At 37.9% G+C, this 18825-nt stretch overlaps 1 protein-coding gene across 3 annotated transcripts in view; it reads left to right on the top strand.

Moving 5' to 3' along the window:
- Positions 1-18825, top strand: part of ash1l (ash1 (absent, small, or homeotic)-like (Drosophila)) — a 43233-nt gene that overhangs the window by 15008 nt on the left and 9400 nt on the right. For all 3 annotated transcript variants that reach the window (XM_066673689.1, XM_066673690.1, XM_066673691.1), the window contains 16 exons: positions 1423-2140; positions 2298-2474; positions 2597-2691; positions 3430-3503; positions 3623-3668; positions 3785-3893; positions 5936-6142; positions 7234-7380; positions 8133-8241; positions 10087-10248; positions 10362-10432; positions 10579-10751; positions 12515-12667; positions 15321-15375; positions 15712-15844; positions 16716-16988. In XM_066673689.1, the coding sequence (XP_066529786.1) occupies positions 1423-2140; positions 2298-2474; positions 2597-2691; positions 3430-3503; positions 3623-3668; positions 3785-3893; positions 5936-6142; positions 7234-7380; positions 8133-8241; positions 10087-10248; positions 10362-10432; positions 10579-10751; positions 12515-12667; positions 15321-15375; positions 15712-15844; positions 16716-16988 (2702 nt within the window). The remainder of the gene's footprint in view (positions 1-1422; positions 2141-2297; positions 2475-2596; positions 2692-3429; positions 3504-3622; positions 3669-3784; positions 3894-5935; positions 6143-7233; positions 7381-8132; positions 8242-10086; positions 10249-10361; positions 10433-10578; positions 10752-12514; positions 12668-15320; positions 15376-15711; positions 15845-16715; positions 16989-18825) is intronic.

An 18825-nucleotide genomic window follows, 5' to 3' on the forward strand; every position in this document is an offset into this window, starting at 1 on the left:
TTTCATAAAGGAGGAAAAAGTACAATTCCGAAAAAGTAAAATTTAAACTGCAAAAGCGATTAATGTTGGGACTGGTGTGACTTAGGGCAAGATAAGTGATGGATAGCAAGAAAGAGAATGAAACATCAGAAATGTGTTAAAATTAATACGAAAGTCGATTAAGGTAATAAAAGAGAAAACACACACACACTCACACACAAACGTGTTAATTATAATATTTTTAGCAAATTTGTGATACTAAAACACCACATTATCCCATTATAAAGCCAGCCTTAATCCCATTGCAAAAATATGTGCCCTGTAGATGTCATGAAACATAGCTGCAAAGCAGCAGGATGCATGTGTGTAGGTGGTTTTATTAGAAACAGACAAAAACATGGTAAAACAAGGACAGGAAACTACACATAACACAGAGAAGAACCTGTGAAAAACTAAATTTGATTCAGAACATTGAGTAGCAAACATACAATACACTGAAAAACAGTATGAACAGCTTAAACTAGAGAGTACTAACATATAACCTAATACAGATCAGAAACATAACTTCATGTAAACTAGAAGAAAATATACTAACTAACAAAGTGAGAATACACAGAAGCATGAGGGCTAGATACAAAGCACTTTAAGAAACAGGCAATTCACAAGTGAGAATGCAATTGAAGTTAAGGACACAGGGCAGACCCACACCCAGGACATGGGCCGTTACAGGAGAAGAGCAAAATTCATCACAAACAAAAGTAAACCCCTCTAATTCCACGCAAAATTCAAATTATTTTTTATGTTACATTCATTACATTTAATGTTATTAATGCTATCATCAAATAAGTAACTGTTGTGAAAGATAATGTAATGTATAATGTTACAAATTAATTTATGTTCTGCAGGCAAGACACAAGTGCTTAATAGGTTTTTAGGGGAATATTCAGCCATGCTAATTTACCCTCCATTCACTGAATAACAGAGCTTTCTAAATTGGCCAAAAATGAAATTAGTTTAAAAAAAAATAAAAACACCGGCTTGAACCATTCAGATATCTATTTTTGTGAATTACATTAAGTCAGCAGACTATATAATGTGATTTTGCTATCAAATGTTCAAAGTCAAAGTATGGGGCTTTTTAGATCGCAAACACTCTTAAAGGTGCTACAAAAGGTTCAGTGAGTGATGCCGTAGAAGAAGCTAATATGTTAATATGTTTAAATGTGTAAAGAACCTTCTGATCTCTTAAACAGTCTTAAAGTGGTTCTTCTATGACATCACTCAAAGAACCACTGGTAGTGTAGAGTGCAAATCGTACTCTCTGCGGCCAAGTTTAGTCTATTATTTTTAGTAGTCTTTTTTCCCAGATTTAGACTGAAATCTCAGGATTTTTTTTTTTCATTTTGTTGTCCATCAGACAATATCTTATTTTGTCTGTTGCAGGAAATTCTGGTGTGCAAGCACGAGGCAGTCACTCAAGCATGCCCGAGTGTTCAGAGGCTGCTCTTCATCGACACCATCACCATCCTGGCCTGTCCGTCCCCCACGCCTCCTCCTGCCTGTCCCACTGCAGCCTGGATCAGCCTGGGGGTGGAGTGGCACCCCGGCCATCCAGCCGTCAAACAAGTCCTTCCACTCGCCCCTCCCAGCCTGGATGCCTATTAGAATCCTCCTCTGCTCGACCCTCTCACCGCACAGCACTGCCTCCCCCCAAGAACAACCTGCATCATGTCAACAAGATCCTTCGGGCCAAGAAACTGCAGCGGCAGGCACGCACAGGCAACAACATGGTGAAGAAAAGGGGTCCGGGGCGCCCTCGCAAACACCCTCTGCCCTCTCCTCCACCATCTCCCCCACCTCCAGCTCCTGAAATGGAGAACCAGCCACTCCCCAGCAAGCACAGAGTAGGCTGGGAGGGAGACACAGTGATTGATGCTATTGAGTCTGTAGTTCAGGGTCATAAGGGGAAGAGTCGAAAGAGGAAGCACTGGGATAAAGAGCAGGTTGAAAACGAGGAGGACTATGAGGATGTGGAGGAGAGGGAGGAAGAAGAAGAGGAGGAGGAGGAGGAGAGGCCTATGGTCAGAGAAGAGGAAGCGATGTCTAGGGCACGATCTACAGTTGGGGTGGGATGGCTGATGCAAGAGCAGTGTTTTCCGAGGTATGTAATTTCATGTATAGAATGCTCATTCTGCAGATGATCAAAGTGAAAAAAATAAAAAATAAACAAAAACTAATTTAAGTAGCCTTAGAAGGTTAATGTCATCTTCAGACCAGAACAGATACTAACATGGAATCTTAATTTTACTTATTTTCAGTGCTGTTGAGGGAAAATCTGATTGCCAGTCCTCCTCACCTGAATGCACAGGTCCAACCCCCATTGAACAAACTCCTCCCACAACAGTGACCAGTCAGCGAGAGAAGAGAGCTTCTCGGCCACCTAAGAAGAAGTTCCAGAAGGCGGGACTTTATTCAGATGTATATAAAACAGATGAGTATGTACATTCCCGAAAGGCATATTTTTGTGTTTGGAGAATGTTTCTTTTCAATATTTCATGAGCACAGATTTCTCTGGTTTTCTCACCATAATTTCTCTCACTTTCGGTTCCTCCACCAGTCCTCGAAGTCAGCTGCTACAGCTAAAGAAGGAGAAACTGGAGTATATTCCAGGTGAACATGAATATGGCCTTCTTCCAGCTCCCTTTCATGTTGGTATGTCTGCTTTCATTGTATACTTCAAAAGTACTTCAAAAGTTTCATGTCAGAGGTATAAATGCATAGTATGTGCCTAAGGGTTCAGTATCTGATTTATTTATTTATTTTTTATTTTGCTAGCTCGCAAATTCAGAAGGAAACCAAGTATATAATATTATTTCTAGGAAACCAATTTTGTTGTTGCAGCTGGATAGCTTTGGTCTTTATTCAGTCTTCATTACAGTGGATTACATGAATGACAGAAAGGACACATTAGATTAAGAGACAACAAGCTAAAGCTTACATTAACAACCTAGCTACCTTACATGGTTGCTGTCTAGATATTTGTTTGCCTACCTGTTACCACATTGCTTCGCAGAAGAGGAGAAAAAAGAAAAATCATCTGGAATACATTATGCAGAACACAGCATAGAGTTTTAGACTACAGTGGCTCTTTTACTCACACTTAAATGCTGTTCATATGCTGTAAGCTGGTGATCTTAAATTAATTAATGCACATTATTGAACCCATTTACAATTAGTAATTGATTAGTTTCACATTCACACAATACTCTGTCTCTATTTGTTATTTCAACATGTTTAGAACTATTAGGTTAAGACATTGTGCCCTTGTTAGGTATTCAGTTGCATGGGCTGCTATTTAGCACCAAAACCTGCAAAGTTAAATGAGCAGTACTGTTTATCACCCTTCATCCTGACTATTATTAACCTCTATCTGCATCTTCTGATCTCCAGGGAAGTACTTGAGACAGAAGCGCATTGATTTCCAGCTGCCTTACGACATTCTGTGGCTTTGGAAACATGACCAGGTAGCTTGCTAGTAACATTGCCATTAATTTTTGAGTACTCAGGATACATTTTTTGTAGAATTACTGCATGTTAAGATGTCATGTGAAATTAACAAATAATAATTTATTCTTTTTTAAAGCTCTACAAGAGACCAGATGTGCCTCTCTACAAGAAAATCCGATCCAGTAAAGAGATCATTCACTATATACTCATTCACATATACACTATATACACTATAATTGGCTTAAGATTTGGTCAGTGGGTGAGTGTTTTAATTATCCATGAACGTTGTCTTTTATAGATGTATATGTGGATGTGAAGCCTCTCTCTGGGTATGAAGCCACTACCTGTAACTGCAGGCCTCCTGAGGAACACAGTGATAAGGGCTGCTTGGACGATTGCCTGAACAGGTAATGGCGCTTGATTCTATTTGAAAGAGCTTCATTTAGAAGGCTTTTGCTTTAACCCCTGTTTACCATACTAATGAAATGACAAGAAAATAAAAGTAATGAAGCCAGTCAGCATATACTTTATATTTGAAAAGGTGTATATTGTTAAAAGTTTATTTTAGTTGAAAGGTCCCATGATGTGATTGTTCCCTCATCCCTGTGGGTGATTTGTTGATTTGCATTTTTTCTTCTCAGAGAAGCATAAAATAGATTGATAGGTTTTGTAAATGTTAACCTGCATTAATTTCTCGTAGTACAATGTGCAATCAAATGGGTCTTCACATTTAACCCTCCCGTGGCAGTGATCACACACACACAAAAAGTGCACAATTGATAGTGAGCACACACAACTGGACCGGCAGGCAGCCATCTCCAGCACATGGGGAGCAGTTGGGGATTAGGTGCCTTGCTAAAGGGCACCTCAGCCATGGATTGAAGGAGGAGAACAATGCTGTTCCTTCACTTCCCCAGCCACCAATCATCCTGCTGGTCCTACCAGTGACCTTTCAGTCGCAAGCCCACCTCTCTAATCATTAAGCAACAACTGTGCCTATTCATAATTTTTAAAGAGGGTTTAGGACAGTCTTCTCAAAATGTGATTCAAAGGACAAAGCTGGCCCTTGATTATGTTTGTTTAGGCCCATGTTAAAGTTGCTTTGGCTCGCTCACTCAACCACTGAAAGAATAAACAGAGCTATATATTTATACTGCATATATTTTAGGCAAAAAATGTACATATACTTAGCTAAAGAATTTTAAATTACATTTATTTTTAGTGAGGCGGCACGGTGGCGCCACAGGAAGTGTCGCAGTCGCACAGCTCCAGGAACCTGGAGGTTGTGGGTTCAATTCCCGCTCCAGGTGACTGTCTGTGAGGAGTCGGTGTGTTCTCCCAGTGTCCACGTGGGTTTCCTCCGGGTGCTCCGGTTTCCTTCCACAATCCAAAAACACACGTTGGTAGGTGGATTAGCGACTCAAAAGTGTCCGAGTGTGTGAGTGAATGTGTGTGTGTGTGTGTGTCTGTGTTGCCCTGTGAAGGACTGGAGCCCTCTCCAGGGTGTATTCCCGCCTTGCGCCCAATGATTCCAGGTAGGCTCTGGACCCACCGCGACCCTGAATTGGATAAGCGGTTACAGATAATGAATGAATGAATGAATTAATTAATATTTTCAGTGAGTCAAATTTTTACATACACCAAGTTGACTGTTTCTGCTCACAGTCTGAGGGATTTCATTTGGTATAGTAATATTTAAAAGCTTCTGATTGGCCAGCTGCTATCATACAAGTCAATTGTTTAACCATTCTTCTCATTTGTGTACTTGAGTACGGGAATGTAAATTCACCAGTAGAACATAACATGTAGCAAGAAAAACAAGGACGAAAGAAAATTTTATAATCACAGACTAATATCACAGTCCATCTGTTCTGCATACGTTTTGAGCTGCCTTTCACCCTATTCAGTTGTTTTTTGTATGGTGGATGATCCTCAGCAATGAAGTGACACCGAAGTGTCAGGTTTGTTAGTGAGATTTGCATTGGTACAAGTGGATCAGACACAGTACTGCTGCTGGAGTTTTTAAACACTGTGTAGACTCAATGTCTACAACATTAGACACACCTGCATTGTTGCTCATTTTTGTAGATATGCAGGCAGTGGTAGTAGCTCAAAGTACTGAAGGATGCGGTTGACTGAAAATTTTTGGTAGATGGATTATTCTTGACCCAGAGGTGTTTAAAAACACAGGGATATTGCTGTGTCTGATCTATTTGTATGAATGCATCAATAGATGGACTGCAGTCTGTAATTGTAGAACTACACCTGAATTTTTGAACTTTTATAATTGACCATGTGTGTACACACAAGGAGTATTTTAATGTTGCTGATCTGTTTTCATCATGTATAGGTGTGTGCTTATGTGAATATGTTTTTTTTTGTTGTTTTTTGAATGTATTCTGAATAGTAGCCTCACTCTGTCTTTACTTTCCTCTCTTTCTTCTTAAAGGATGATCTTTGCAGAGTGCTCGCCAAATGCATGTCCGTGTGGCGAGCAATGTGATAACCAACGCATCCAAAGGCATGAGTGGGTGCAGTGTCTTGAGCGCTTCCGGACAGAGGGAAAAGGCTGGGGCATCCGCACAAAGGAGCCACTCCGTTCCGGCCAGTTCATCATTGAATACTTGGGAGAGGTTGTCAGCGAGCAAGAGTTCAGGTCAGCTTCTTAGTAACATGGTGCTTTCAACCAGTTCTTAACATTTTTTTATTTTTTTGTTGGTTTTGTGAATTTTCTTGAAAGTTTTATGAATTACTGCAGACTGGTAGTGGCTTTGTAAGTCACTTTGAGAAATGACTAGTACCAAATGCCATATACAGTGAAACTTTGACTTACGAGTGAATCAATGTACAAATTTTCAGTGAAACGAACCACCGCTCGGCATTCATTCATTCATTTATTTATTTATTTATTTATTTATTTATTTATTTATTTATGCTTTATAATGCAAGCCGAGATCTGAGTTACAATTAAGCGAGCTTATGCCACCTTCCACTAGGTAGCCAAGCGAGCATTCAGATCACTTGCTGTGCAAGCAACTATGTTGTATCGCTGTGTTTTGTAGCATTGTAGTATTAAGTGTGTAGCGAGTAGGTTAAGTTAAGTGATAGAGCATGAAAAGAAAAACTCCCCAAAACTCCTCTGCCAATCTCCTCCACCTCTGCCAGCATTTTCAGCTGATCTTCAAGGTAAATACACTAAAAAGACAATGTAAAAAAATACTCGTTCTATTATTATGTATACATACATATACATAATTTGTTATTTATAAAGTCCATTTTTCATATAAAAAAGGTGTTGTTTTTGGGGGGCTGGAATGGATTAATTAATTAATTAATGGATTTGAATTCATTTTAAAGGGGAAATTTAATTTGAAATACGAGCAGATTGATTATACGCTCGGTCACAGAACGAATTAAACTCGGGAGTCAAAGTATTACTGTAAGTGAATGTTTTTCAGATCTCAGATTTGCTCAGATATTGTATTGATAGCATTGTGACCAATGTGTTGTATGCAGCTGATCAGATATATATTAGCAATATTAATAAACTGATTGGTTTTCTGTGGTTTAAAACAGGTGGTGGTGCTGAAGAAATTTTCATGTTAGTTGGGATTAAACCAAGCTTTATAAAGTTTAGCTATGAAATTATTGAAGTGATGTTATACTATTTAATATTTCTTTCGTTGTTTCTGTCTAGTAATGATTACAGACAGTTCAATGATGTAAATATTAACCTAATCTTCATAGGAGTCGGATGATGGAGCAATACTTCGCTCATAGTGGTCAGTACTGTCTGAACCTGGACAGTGGCATGGTCATTGATAGCTATCGGATGGGCAATGAGGCTCGATTCATCAACCACAGCTGTGAGCCTAACTGTGAAATGCAGAAGTGGTGAGTTCAACAACAGAGATTTTAAGTGCTGTTAATATTTAGTTTTTTGTTGTGTTTGTTGCTTCAGAAATGATTAGCAGCAGTTATTCAGTTGAACTTCCATGGAATGAAATAAGATGTTTTGGAAAAACCGATGGGCTACAGATACAGATTTTAGATACAGCCTCTGACTGATTATAAAGATTAAATTGGTCATGACAAATTAAACCTAAGATGTTTTTTTCCCAAGGCTTTGCCATTGCACTCAAGATGTAGGCCACAGACCCAGCATCTGCTTGCTTCCAAAGGACATGTGTACACACATACGAGACAGAGAGGGCTTCCAGGCTAGGTGGTGGTGGGTCGTCCATCTTGTCATGGAAGAGAGATTATGTATAGCTGGTAGAAAAAGGGTGGAGGACACAGCTGTGCTGTACAGCAGATATTCATACTTACACATACATATTTTTTTCATTTACACATGCAGACACAAAGCACTACTGGACTATGACTACAGCCCATTGTGTCTCATAAGAATCCTACGTAAAACTGAATTTCGTCCACTTTAGGCTGAGAAACATTATCATTTGGATAGTTTATTGTCACAATTCTAACCTTGTTTTTCATCTTTTCTTCTCTTTTTACAATGTAATTTTTCATACTTCTTGCATTTATTCACATACTTATTGTCGTATCAGTTTATTTGAGCATTACACAGATGAGATGATATGATGATGACTTGATAAGCAATCTTTACTGCCTTCTTGTCTCAGGTCAGTGAATGGGGTTTACAGAATTGGTCTATTTGCTCTGAAAGACATGGACAGTGGGACAGAGCTTACTTACGATTATAATTTTCACTCTTTCAACACAGAAGAACAGGTGCGTGTACAGATCATCCCTGATCACATTTGACATATGTACATTCACGTACACACACATGATGTGCATGTTTATGCAGAAATCATAATATTAGTTTACTTAATCAGATAATTACAACCCCTGTCAAAAATGATAGAATTACCTATGGAATCATCAATCTCATGCAGGATGCTCGCCCTGATTTTTTGCTTAGTAGCAAATTATCAAATTATAAACATGATAAAAGTAAGTTGTTTGATACCTAATATTATATCTTTTAAAACATACCTCAAACCAATTAATTTAAATGATGTTACTTAATGCCCTATTTTTTTTTTTTTTTTTTTCAAAAAAAAATGAAGGGGGGGGAGTGTATATAATCACTCCATTTAAAAAATAAATAAATATACTTTTAAATTATTAAATCTTAATTTTAGTTTTTATGTTCTTTCTCTGGCGTTCATGAGGGCCTGAATGGACTTTAAAGCACGATATGTTTTCATTAGTTTTTTTGTGCATTTACTATTTTCAGAGCATATTGCTTTGAGATTTCTATCCTAATCCTATCCACTTGGATATTTTCCTTGGTTTTCTGATTTGTTTTTCTTTTCAAACCTTCCCATACTTTGACCTAATTTAATACACAGCTGACTGTGAACAGACATTTTTTGCTACACCCTGTGTTGGATTTCCTTCTTAAAGGAGTTTTATAATCCTTTTCCTCCTTTCAGCTAATAACTCTGTAGTTGGTGCCATGTTTTCTTTCAGTCAGCCAAGTTCAATAGCTCGTTAAAGTCTTTAACCACTTCCTAGTAACTACAAATTTAGTTGGATTTTTAAACTTGGACTGGTATTTGTTTTTGAAAGGCGATTACAAGGTGATTGTATATTTTTCCCTTCAACGTGAGTGATTTCATTTTTTTCCTCTGTTTTATATATTTGGACAAATGATGCCATTAATAAAGTATTTTGAATTTATATAGCAATTAAAATCCTGGCTGAAGTGTAGTGATTCCATGTATATTTTCAGTAACTTTTTAAGAATTTGTGTAATATCTTGTGATATCTAAATATACATTTGAGTGACCAAGAGTCCTCAGACAATGCTGGGGTTTAGCAAAAAAAGAATCAGAGTGTTTGGGTACTGATGCTGAGCAACAAAGCTTAGGTAATCTCAGCTGTATTGAATAAGGTCACTTTCTTCAACATCAAGCTTTATGGACCTTGTATTGTGCACAGTTATTCTGAAACAGGAAAGGACGTTTCCCACGCTGATGCCACAAAGTTTGAAGCACATCATTTTCTGTAGCATTAAAGGTTCTCATCTTTGAAACTTTCCATGAAAGACTACTCCAGACTATTATTTCTTTTTCCACCAAACAGTTGTCATTATGTAGTCTGGTTGGTACCCCAGTCTAAATCCGCCAAACCCAGATTTGTCAGTGAGAATGCCAGATGATGAAGTGTGATTCATTACTCCAGTGAACATGATTCTACTGCTCAGAAGTAATCTTAGATTTATATGTGGCTAGTTGGCCCTATAAACCTCACAATGAACATTATAAAGCTCCCAGTGAATTTTATTTTGCTGGGAGTGCTTCCTTGTCTGGAGTGAGTGTTTCAGCTTAAATCGGATGAATATTAAAGTGGTCTTATTCTGCGAATGTATGTGGTCTGTCTCACAAATTAGAAAATGTGTATCCATATATCATAGAAATATTTAATACAAATAAAAATATTGTGATGTCTTTAAGAGTATAAGCGAGGAGAATACTTGTTTTAGTAGAAATTCTGATGCATTAGTTGTGATATCATTAATATTAATTAATGATAATTAATTAATTGATGCTTTTTTCCCCAATATAGCAAGTTTGTAAGTGTGGCTCAGAAGGTTGCCGTGGTATCATTGGTGGGAAAAGCCAACGAATCAATGGCCTGCCTGGCAAAGGGGGAGGGTCAGGAGGTGGACCGCGGAGGCTTGGTAGACTGAAAGAGAAACGAAAATCAAAGCACCAGCTGAAAAAACGGGTACGGAAGATTCGATTTAAGTATTTGTGAATAGGTATTTAAATTATTTAACTTTTTATGATCATTGTAGTTTTCAGACACAATAACAGCAAGGTTTTCTCCCACACTCACAGGAGGAAGAGTCTAGTGACAGCAGCAAGTTTTACCAGCACCTTCTAATGAAGCCCATGTCTAACAGAGAGAGGTAGGTTTCCGCACATAGGAAGGGTTCCATCATTGAACATGTTCATCTTTCAAAGCCAACCACTTTAAAGTCACATTTCAACAGATTATGAAATACAGCTCCATACCTTACAATCCTCTGTTGACAAGAGGTCTTCCCGTTTTCAGGAACTTTGTATTGAAGCACCGAGTGTTCCTTCTGCGAAACTGGGAGAAAATGAGGGAGAAACAAGAGCTGCTAAAGAGAGAGGGAGATAGGGAGCGAGAGAGGGATGGCACTAGCCTTTCTCCTTACGCCCGCTGGGGAGGTGTCATCCGTGATGACGGAAACATCAAGTCAGGTGGGTGAATTTCCATGTGTTCCACTAGTGTCACTTCCAGAGAAAGAGAACATATGACCTAGCCATAACATTTATCCATTATTATTCTGTGTCCTTAATGGACAATTATTGTTGCATGTAGAACTGCATTTATATATCCTTCTATACTCTGTTTTTGCTTTTTTTGTATTAATCACGTGCCTGTGATTGCTCTTGGGTGTTTTTTTCCCTCCATTGTGCATACACATCTGCCATAAAGGGTGGGATGTTTAAATGAGCTGTCTGGCATGGGCCCTACTGGTTTCTAAAGTTATAAAGAGTACAGAAAATAATATCTCACAGAAGCCTTCTTTATGCCACAGTATCCTCATGTGTTTCTCAGTCTCTAGACTTATTAGTTTTAATTTAATTATTATTATTATTATTTTTTAATGATTATTTTGAACACTGACAATGGCTTGCTAGCTGTCTTACGTTTTCTACTAGGTCTATGCTGAATTAATAGTTAGTCTTCTAATTCACACTGCATTGCAAGCTATAGATGTCCAAAATGTATAATATATCTTCTAAAAATTAGATTTTCAGAATTATGTAGTTTAGTTTATGTAGTTGACCGTACACATCTCGTTTCCGGAAACGTTAGGAAACATTCTGAAAATGCAGTAAAAGCTGAAATCAGTGATTTGTTAAGTCATTTGAACTTTATTGAACAGGAAAAAAAGACAAAAAAAAAAACGATTTTCAGTGTTTTCAATGACAAACTTAATTCTATATGTTAAATATAAACACAGTTAGAAATTGGGTTTATACATGTTCAAAACATGGTCGGATGCAGCATATTTACCATGGGGTCACATCACCAATAGATTTAATTTTGTTTTGGTCGATGTACTTTGACTCGATGGCCCCACATATTCAGCAGAGTTTTCCACCCTTGGTCTTTACCCTAGAGGAGTTGTCCAGTGAATCTCTCTGAACCATTTCATGATATTCTGACCTGTAGATGGTGAAAGGCCTAAATTTGAACATTGCCTTTGAATTGACTTACAATTCTCTGACAACATTTGGAACAAAGTGACAAGCAGTGACCTGTTTTTGCTAGCAAAGGCTGAACCTATTGTGAATGCTCCTTTATTTTCACATGCTAAATAAACATGCTTTATATTTGTGCATTTGTCACATTTAACATATCACAGATGCACATTTATATTGCATTTTAAGCAATTTCACAACTTTTCTGAAGATGGGGTTTGTATATTAGGCCTATGTATAATTTAAATGCTCTCATTTGACAGTAATGCTTGTTACTGATATTATTAGATTAAATAAGTGTTGAGTGAGGTGTAGGATAATAAGATTTCAAAGTAAGTAATTGACTTTATGAAAGTTTGAGTGACTGGCTCTTATCCCAAAATCACTATTTTCAGAAACATAAAACCTACAGATATTAGTCAGAATTGGCTTTTGAATTGTCAGGTTAGCATTGTGAATGGTGTAGACAATTTGTAAAAGCATATGCATTTGTTGATGGATATAATTTCCTTGTAAAATATTGGCGTCACTCCACCCTCGTGTTCAGGTCTTTATCTAGTAACGTGCTGTTACATATGAAGCGATCACTGTAGCTATGTCTGATGTTGAACTCTGCAACTTTAGAGTTATACTCCTCATGTATTCCTTTGGAGTTAGGTTTTATAATTGCACTTTGATAGTGGTGAAAGGGCCTTGTCTTAGGCTGCTTATTTTCACATTTGGTGACATATATTTATATTTGTGTGTTCCAGACGTGTTCCTGACACAGTTCTCAGCGCTGCAGACATCGCGTTCAGTGCGCACCCGCAGACTAGCTGCTGCTGAGGAGAATACAGAAGTCACCCGCACTGCACGGCTCGCACACATCTTTAAAGAGATCTGTGATATGATCACCAGCTACAAGGGTAAGGACACTTTCTCTCATACAAACACGCGCACACACACACACACACACACAAATACACATACTAATGTGCAGCATGCTGTAATCATCAGTAAGACTCTTAAATACATTTAAAAACACACACTTTTGGCTCACTGGTTCACACACATGCCCAAGCACATACAGACCCACATTATTTTATTCTCTCTCAACACTTCCAGCTAATGTGTTATCACACTGTTAATGAGTGACTAATGACAATCTGTCTCTGTGTCATTGGCACATACTGTCTCTGACACATACACACATACACACACACAAACACACACAGTGGAAGAGCTGGAGTTCTACTTGTGGGTAGACCTGCTGAGACTGGATGTGTTCAGGCACAACCTTCCTACTTTTGGGAAACTCATAAACTGAAGTACAGCTTTATTAAATTACACTGATTACTTATTGTGTGCAATTAATAAACGCATGCACAAATGAAAAGCACAGATTCTAGGAACAATAGCAGAAGTTTATCTTTTACAACAAAAGTATCCAGTCTTGTCACGAAAGGGCCAGTGTGGATTTAGGTTTTCCGTCCAACAAATTATCCATACTACACGTGTGTAAGAGTGCACACACCTACTTTGCATTGTATACCCGTAGTAACGCATTAACAAACACTTTAATTGCAAAAAATTTGTAATATGAGCATCTCAGTCATCCTGTGAATATGAACAGAGAATGCAGCTAGGTTTAGCTCCTTAAAATGTAAAAAAAATGTATGCAAAAAATAGGACTGCCAACCACTGTAATAGCAAAGACATTTTTAAGAAAATTATTCTGCTGTATGCTGCACTAATGGTGTTTTTTTTTTAAAGGAGTCTAATTTCACCCTATTAAAATACTTGAGGGCTGGTCTGTCTTTGCCAAATATTATTTATATATAATTATACATAATTTATATTTAAAGAGTGAAAATATTTAACATATTTAAAGAGCGTGAAGAGTTATTCATATAATTTAACAAATTAATTTTCTCACCAGTTCCTTTAGGATATGTTCACACAGCAGGTGAAAAGCAGAACAAATCAGATTTTAAAAATAAATAAGATTAAATATTTATTTTATTTTATTTTAACTGCTATACACATCTTTTTAATGTGATCTATATCCAACAACATTTGGAACATGCTTCACCCTTGCACACAAGACGTAAAGGTCTGTGTTCATTCGTTCCAAAACATTTTTATTTTTAAGTATGACTGGAAAATTAACTGTTAATTAATTATTAGTTGACCTGATGAAATCATATTGAGGACTGAGCTATTTTCTAACATTTTATTTCTTTCAAATTCTTAATACAAGTTGCCAAAAATGTTCCTTTTCATAAATGAGTACGTTTTTAGAAAATGAACTTGCTTTGAACCTTAAGTGTGCAATGCTTAAATACATTTACATTTACATTTATGCATTTGGCAGACGCTTTTATCCAAAGCGACTTACAAAAGTGGATCTAACATTCGAACTACAGCACAAATTATACAAAATACTTTACATTAAGTGCAATATGCCAGGAAGTAATAAGTGCATTAAAGAAAGACTTTCAGTGCAAAAGATACTCTCTGAAGAGTTGGGTTTTCAAGGATTTCTTGAATGCGGAGAGGGTTTCTGTTGCTCTGAGTGCTTGGAAGCTCATTCCACCAGCGTGGTACCAGAGATGAGAATAGCCTCGACTGACCTGTACGGGGGGTTGGCCGTGTTAGTTGGGGCTCCTTTGAGGAACGGAGAGGGCGGGCGCTAACATATGGTTTTAAGAGTCTATTGAGGTAGATGGGAGCAGAACCAGTGAATACTCTGAAGGCCATCATTACTGATTTGATGCGAGCAGCTAAGGGAATGCAGCTCAACTAATAGGGGCGTGACGTGCTCTTTTAGGCTGGTTGAAAACCAGGCGTGCTGCAGCCTAAATACAACAAATGTAATCAAAAAATGCTTTGGACAAACTTACATAGACCATCCCTCACTGTCGTCCATCTTTCCCTCCTGGTAGTGTGAAATTATTAGGAATGTGGAGCTGAATTAGCGTAAAAGGTTTATAAATCCTGATCTGATCTGGAGTCACATTGCCATGTATCCGATATGGATTGTATTTCAGTACCACATGTGAAAATGACCTAGATCCAGATTTTGTGTTTTTTTCCCCTGTTCACACTACCACCCAATAGATTAATCTTTTTCACATATGAAGAAAAAATGGATTTGGGCCACTTTTACCTGCTGTGTAAACTGTTATTCTTTTAAAACGTCTTAGTGTATTGACTTTCAGCTCACATACATTCACTATGACTCTAATTCTAAGTTCAGTTTTCCTGAAACTGTCATTTTTTTATTGTGCTTGTTGGCTGCAGTCATAACAAATTGAGTCATTCTGTAAATTAATTTACTGATCTAATGAGAGAAATAACATTTACAGTTATGTTTTATTTGACTTTGCTAATAAAACTTTGTATACACAGTTATTTCTATTTCACTTTTTGCCAGCTATGTCAAGTATGTAGGTCCAGTATAATTATGAAATAACATTTTTGTGTTACCTACTATTACAAGCAGTGAACTGAATCATTAAAACATGTTACCCATGATGTAAGAAACAGTCTCACTCTTTTTCTCCTGTCTTTATCTAGATTCAGCTGGCCAAACCCTTGCTGCTCCCCTGCTCAATTTGCCTTCTAGAAAGAGGTATACTTTTGATCCTTTAGTATTTTCTTTTCTGTTCTGCAGTTCTCAATCACTTTTGTCCTAAAATAGATGCGTAGTGATGGCTTATTAAGCCTGTTTGTAGATCAATCCCGATATTCAGGCTGGTACACACTTTCATGTCTGCATCATGAAACACACAGACCCATGCAGTAACAATTGGCTGATGATTGGATGAGCCTGCAGGAAAACAACAAAAATGTGCAGCAAAGTAAAACCTAGAACAGTGCGCTAGGCAGCACCAAAGCATCATCTGGAAATTGTGGTGAGTGGTTGCAGTGATTTGGTGGTTTGTTGCTTATTTATTTATGTTTGCAGGAACGTGCAGTACTATGAGAAAGTTTCAGACCCCCTAGACCTCAGTACCATAGAGAAGCAGATCCTCACCGGACATTATAAAACCGTGGAAGCCTTCGATGCAGACATGCTTAAAGTGTTCCGAAATGCTGAGGTCAGTCTACCTTTATTGTACGATACTTTCTGTTGACAATGTTCAGTTTCATCATGTCTATCAACCTTGTTTGCAAAGATATAAATGGTTTTGCCTGACGTTGTATTGCTTTAGTGTAGCACAGTGGCTCTACAGGTAGTGTCACTGCCTCACAGCTCCAGGGTCTGAGGGTCTGATTCTAGCCTCAGGTCACTGACAGGAGTCTGGCATTTGGATTCCTCTAGGTGCTCTTGTTTCATCCCACAATAGAAAAACATGCTGTTATGGACTAGGGCCCTGTCCAGAGCGTGTTCCTGTCTTACGTCTGAGCAGGCTTCGGGCCCACTGCAACCCTGATCTGGATTAAATGGTTACAGAAGATGAATTAATAAATAAATGTATTGCTTCACATTGGTCTCCATCGCAGGTGCTGGGCTTAACAACAGTAATATTTCAAACCGACAATGAAATAGACTGTAATATCATGTTGCTGGATTAACTAGCATAACATTCTCTATTGATAATTATTACTTCTTCCTTTGATACATACAACCCCTAAATATCTTTGAACATGCATTACGGTCATTGTTAATAACTCACAAACATTTTGATATTGACAGTGTGATTTGCTGTGAGTTATAAACAGTAAAAATAAACAAAACAAAACTACCAGCATATAACTTATGTGAATCTGAAATTGGGCTCCCCATCCATGTCAAGCTAACATGAATGATATAGATAATATGTGTGATTCCTGATTTTTGGCAAAATATTCCTTTAATTGATTTGAGTTGCGTAATGTTTTACCTACAAGTTAAACATTTAATTTTTTTATTAAGTTTTTTTCTTATTAAATGAGTTTTTAAGTTTTTCTACACTCTGTCCTGTTAAGAAATACTATGGCCGGAAGTCGCCTGTGGGTCGGGATGTATGCAGACTACGTAAAGCATACTATGGCGCACGGCACGAAGCTGCCGTCCAGATTGATGAGATTGTGGGCGAGACGGCCAGTGAAGCGGACAGCTCCGATTCTCTGGAGCGTGACCACACCCACCATCATCACCACCATGGGCCCGGTGGCCACGACAAAGATGACGATATCATCCGCTGCATTTGTGGCATGTACAAGGATGAAGGCCTGATGATCCAGTGCGAGAAATGCATGGTGAGTCATGTTCTGGTACTCTATTATTGTCAGTGGAATTTTTAAATTGTAGTTACATCTACGCAGAGAACTGGTACGCTGTTTGGTAAACTTGTTGCAGCAGAAAAAAATCTGAAATCTTGGCTGAATGCCACGCTTTTTCCTTGTTTTGTGTTTTTTCTGAGTTTCTTTGTAATTTGTCATGTGCTCCTATAGCACATGGCTGTTTTTTGTTCTTGTCTCCCCCTTAGCCCCACCTTGTCATTAGTGGGGTCATTATGTTCCCAGGTGTTTCTTGTCTGTGGTCCTGTGTATACGGTACAAGTTAAAATGTTTGCACACATCTTCTCATTAGTCATTGGTGGAATAGAGCTATTCACTGCCCAGAACTGTGCACCAGCCCTACCTCTGCACAGCCCAAGTTATGGACTCAAACACATTAAGAAGTTGAGCAGTTCTACAAATGAACTCTTGACGAGGCCACAGCTGTTCACTGAAAACCATTCCAGGTGATGACCTCATGAGGCTGATTGAGAGAACGACGAGTGTGTGCAAAGCTTTCATCAAAGCAAAAGGTGGCTACTTTGAAGAATGTAAAGTATACAACATATTCTGGTTTGTTTTTACACTTTTTTTGTTTGCTACATAATCCCATGTGTGTTTCTTCGTAGTTGCAATGTCTTCCATATTCATTTACAATGTAGAAAATAATAAAAAACAAAGAAACCATTGAATGAGAAGATGTCCAAACTTTTGACTGGTGCTGTACATTCACAATATGTGCAAAATGGCTCTAAACAAAGGAAACCCTCCCTGAGTGGGTGTGTCCAAACATTTGACTGGTACTGTATATACTCCCTTGATTTCAGTGTTCCTTTGTCAGTTCCTGTATATGTGCATGGGTGTTTGTGCCTTTACACATCTGTTTATGGTTGGTTTATGTTTGTTTTTTGCCCTGTTTGGTAAGGTTTGTTTTGAATTGTGTTCAGACTGTTATGTTGCTTTTGGTTTTGTTTTGTAAATAAATATTTACTTCTCCATCCACCTCCTCGTCCCTTGTCCATCCGTGCCACTGAAGAACAGTTTCATCATAAATAGGGCCCAGAATGCTGTTGTTTACCGTGTATTATATGTTCAAGGAGCATACTTTTTGTTTAAAATATTAAGACTAAAAATATAGTATTTTTAGTATTTAGTATTTTAGTATTTTTAAAACTGTTCAAAGTTTTAACTCAAAGATCTTGTTATCTATATTTTAACTGGAGTGAACAGACGTTCACCCACTCTTCATTTTAAACTGTTGATGACTGATGGCAAACGTGTCATGTAGCATTACACTTTTCATGTGCTTTCTGGGGTGTTTTGTTTAGGGAGCTAAATAGGTTTTATGTTGTTCCACCTGTTGTCCAGTTTGTAAATAAGTTTGGATGGATGCACGTTGGGTTTTGTAATCCGAGAGTCATTTCCATACAAATGAAGTTGAACCTTTGTTTGAAAAAAGCTCTCTCATCCTTACTGCGCTGTTAGCTCCCACTTCCACGTCTGAGGGAGAGGACGGGAGGTGGGTGATAGAAACGTCACACAGATGTGCTTTTCTCTTAAAGGTACAGCATACACAATGTGCTCTGTGATACTTTTGATATGTCTGAAAACATGCTGTTGATTCATTAAAAATCTGAAACTAAATCATATCATCAAATTGCCCACGTTTATGATAAAACAATCAAAATATTCCTATTCCTAATAAGCTGCTTGACCAGACAGATGAAATACTATTAAGGATGAGGAGAGAAATGTCATCTGTTGGTGTCAGGAGCTTTGGTCTGACAGAGAAATTTAGGGTGATTATCATTAGGAA

The sequence above is a fragment of the Hoplias malabaricus genome, chromosome 6 (genome assembly GCF_029633855.1).
Source record: "Hoplias malabaricus isolate fHopMal1 chromosome 6, fHopMal1.hap1, whole genome shotgun sequence".
Taxonomy (NCBI): domain Eukaryota; kingdom Metazoa; phylum Chordata; class Actinopteri; order Characiformes; family Erythrinidae; genus Hoplias; species Hoplias malabaricus.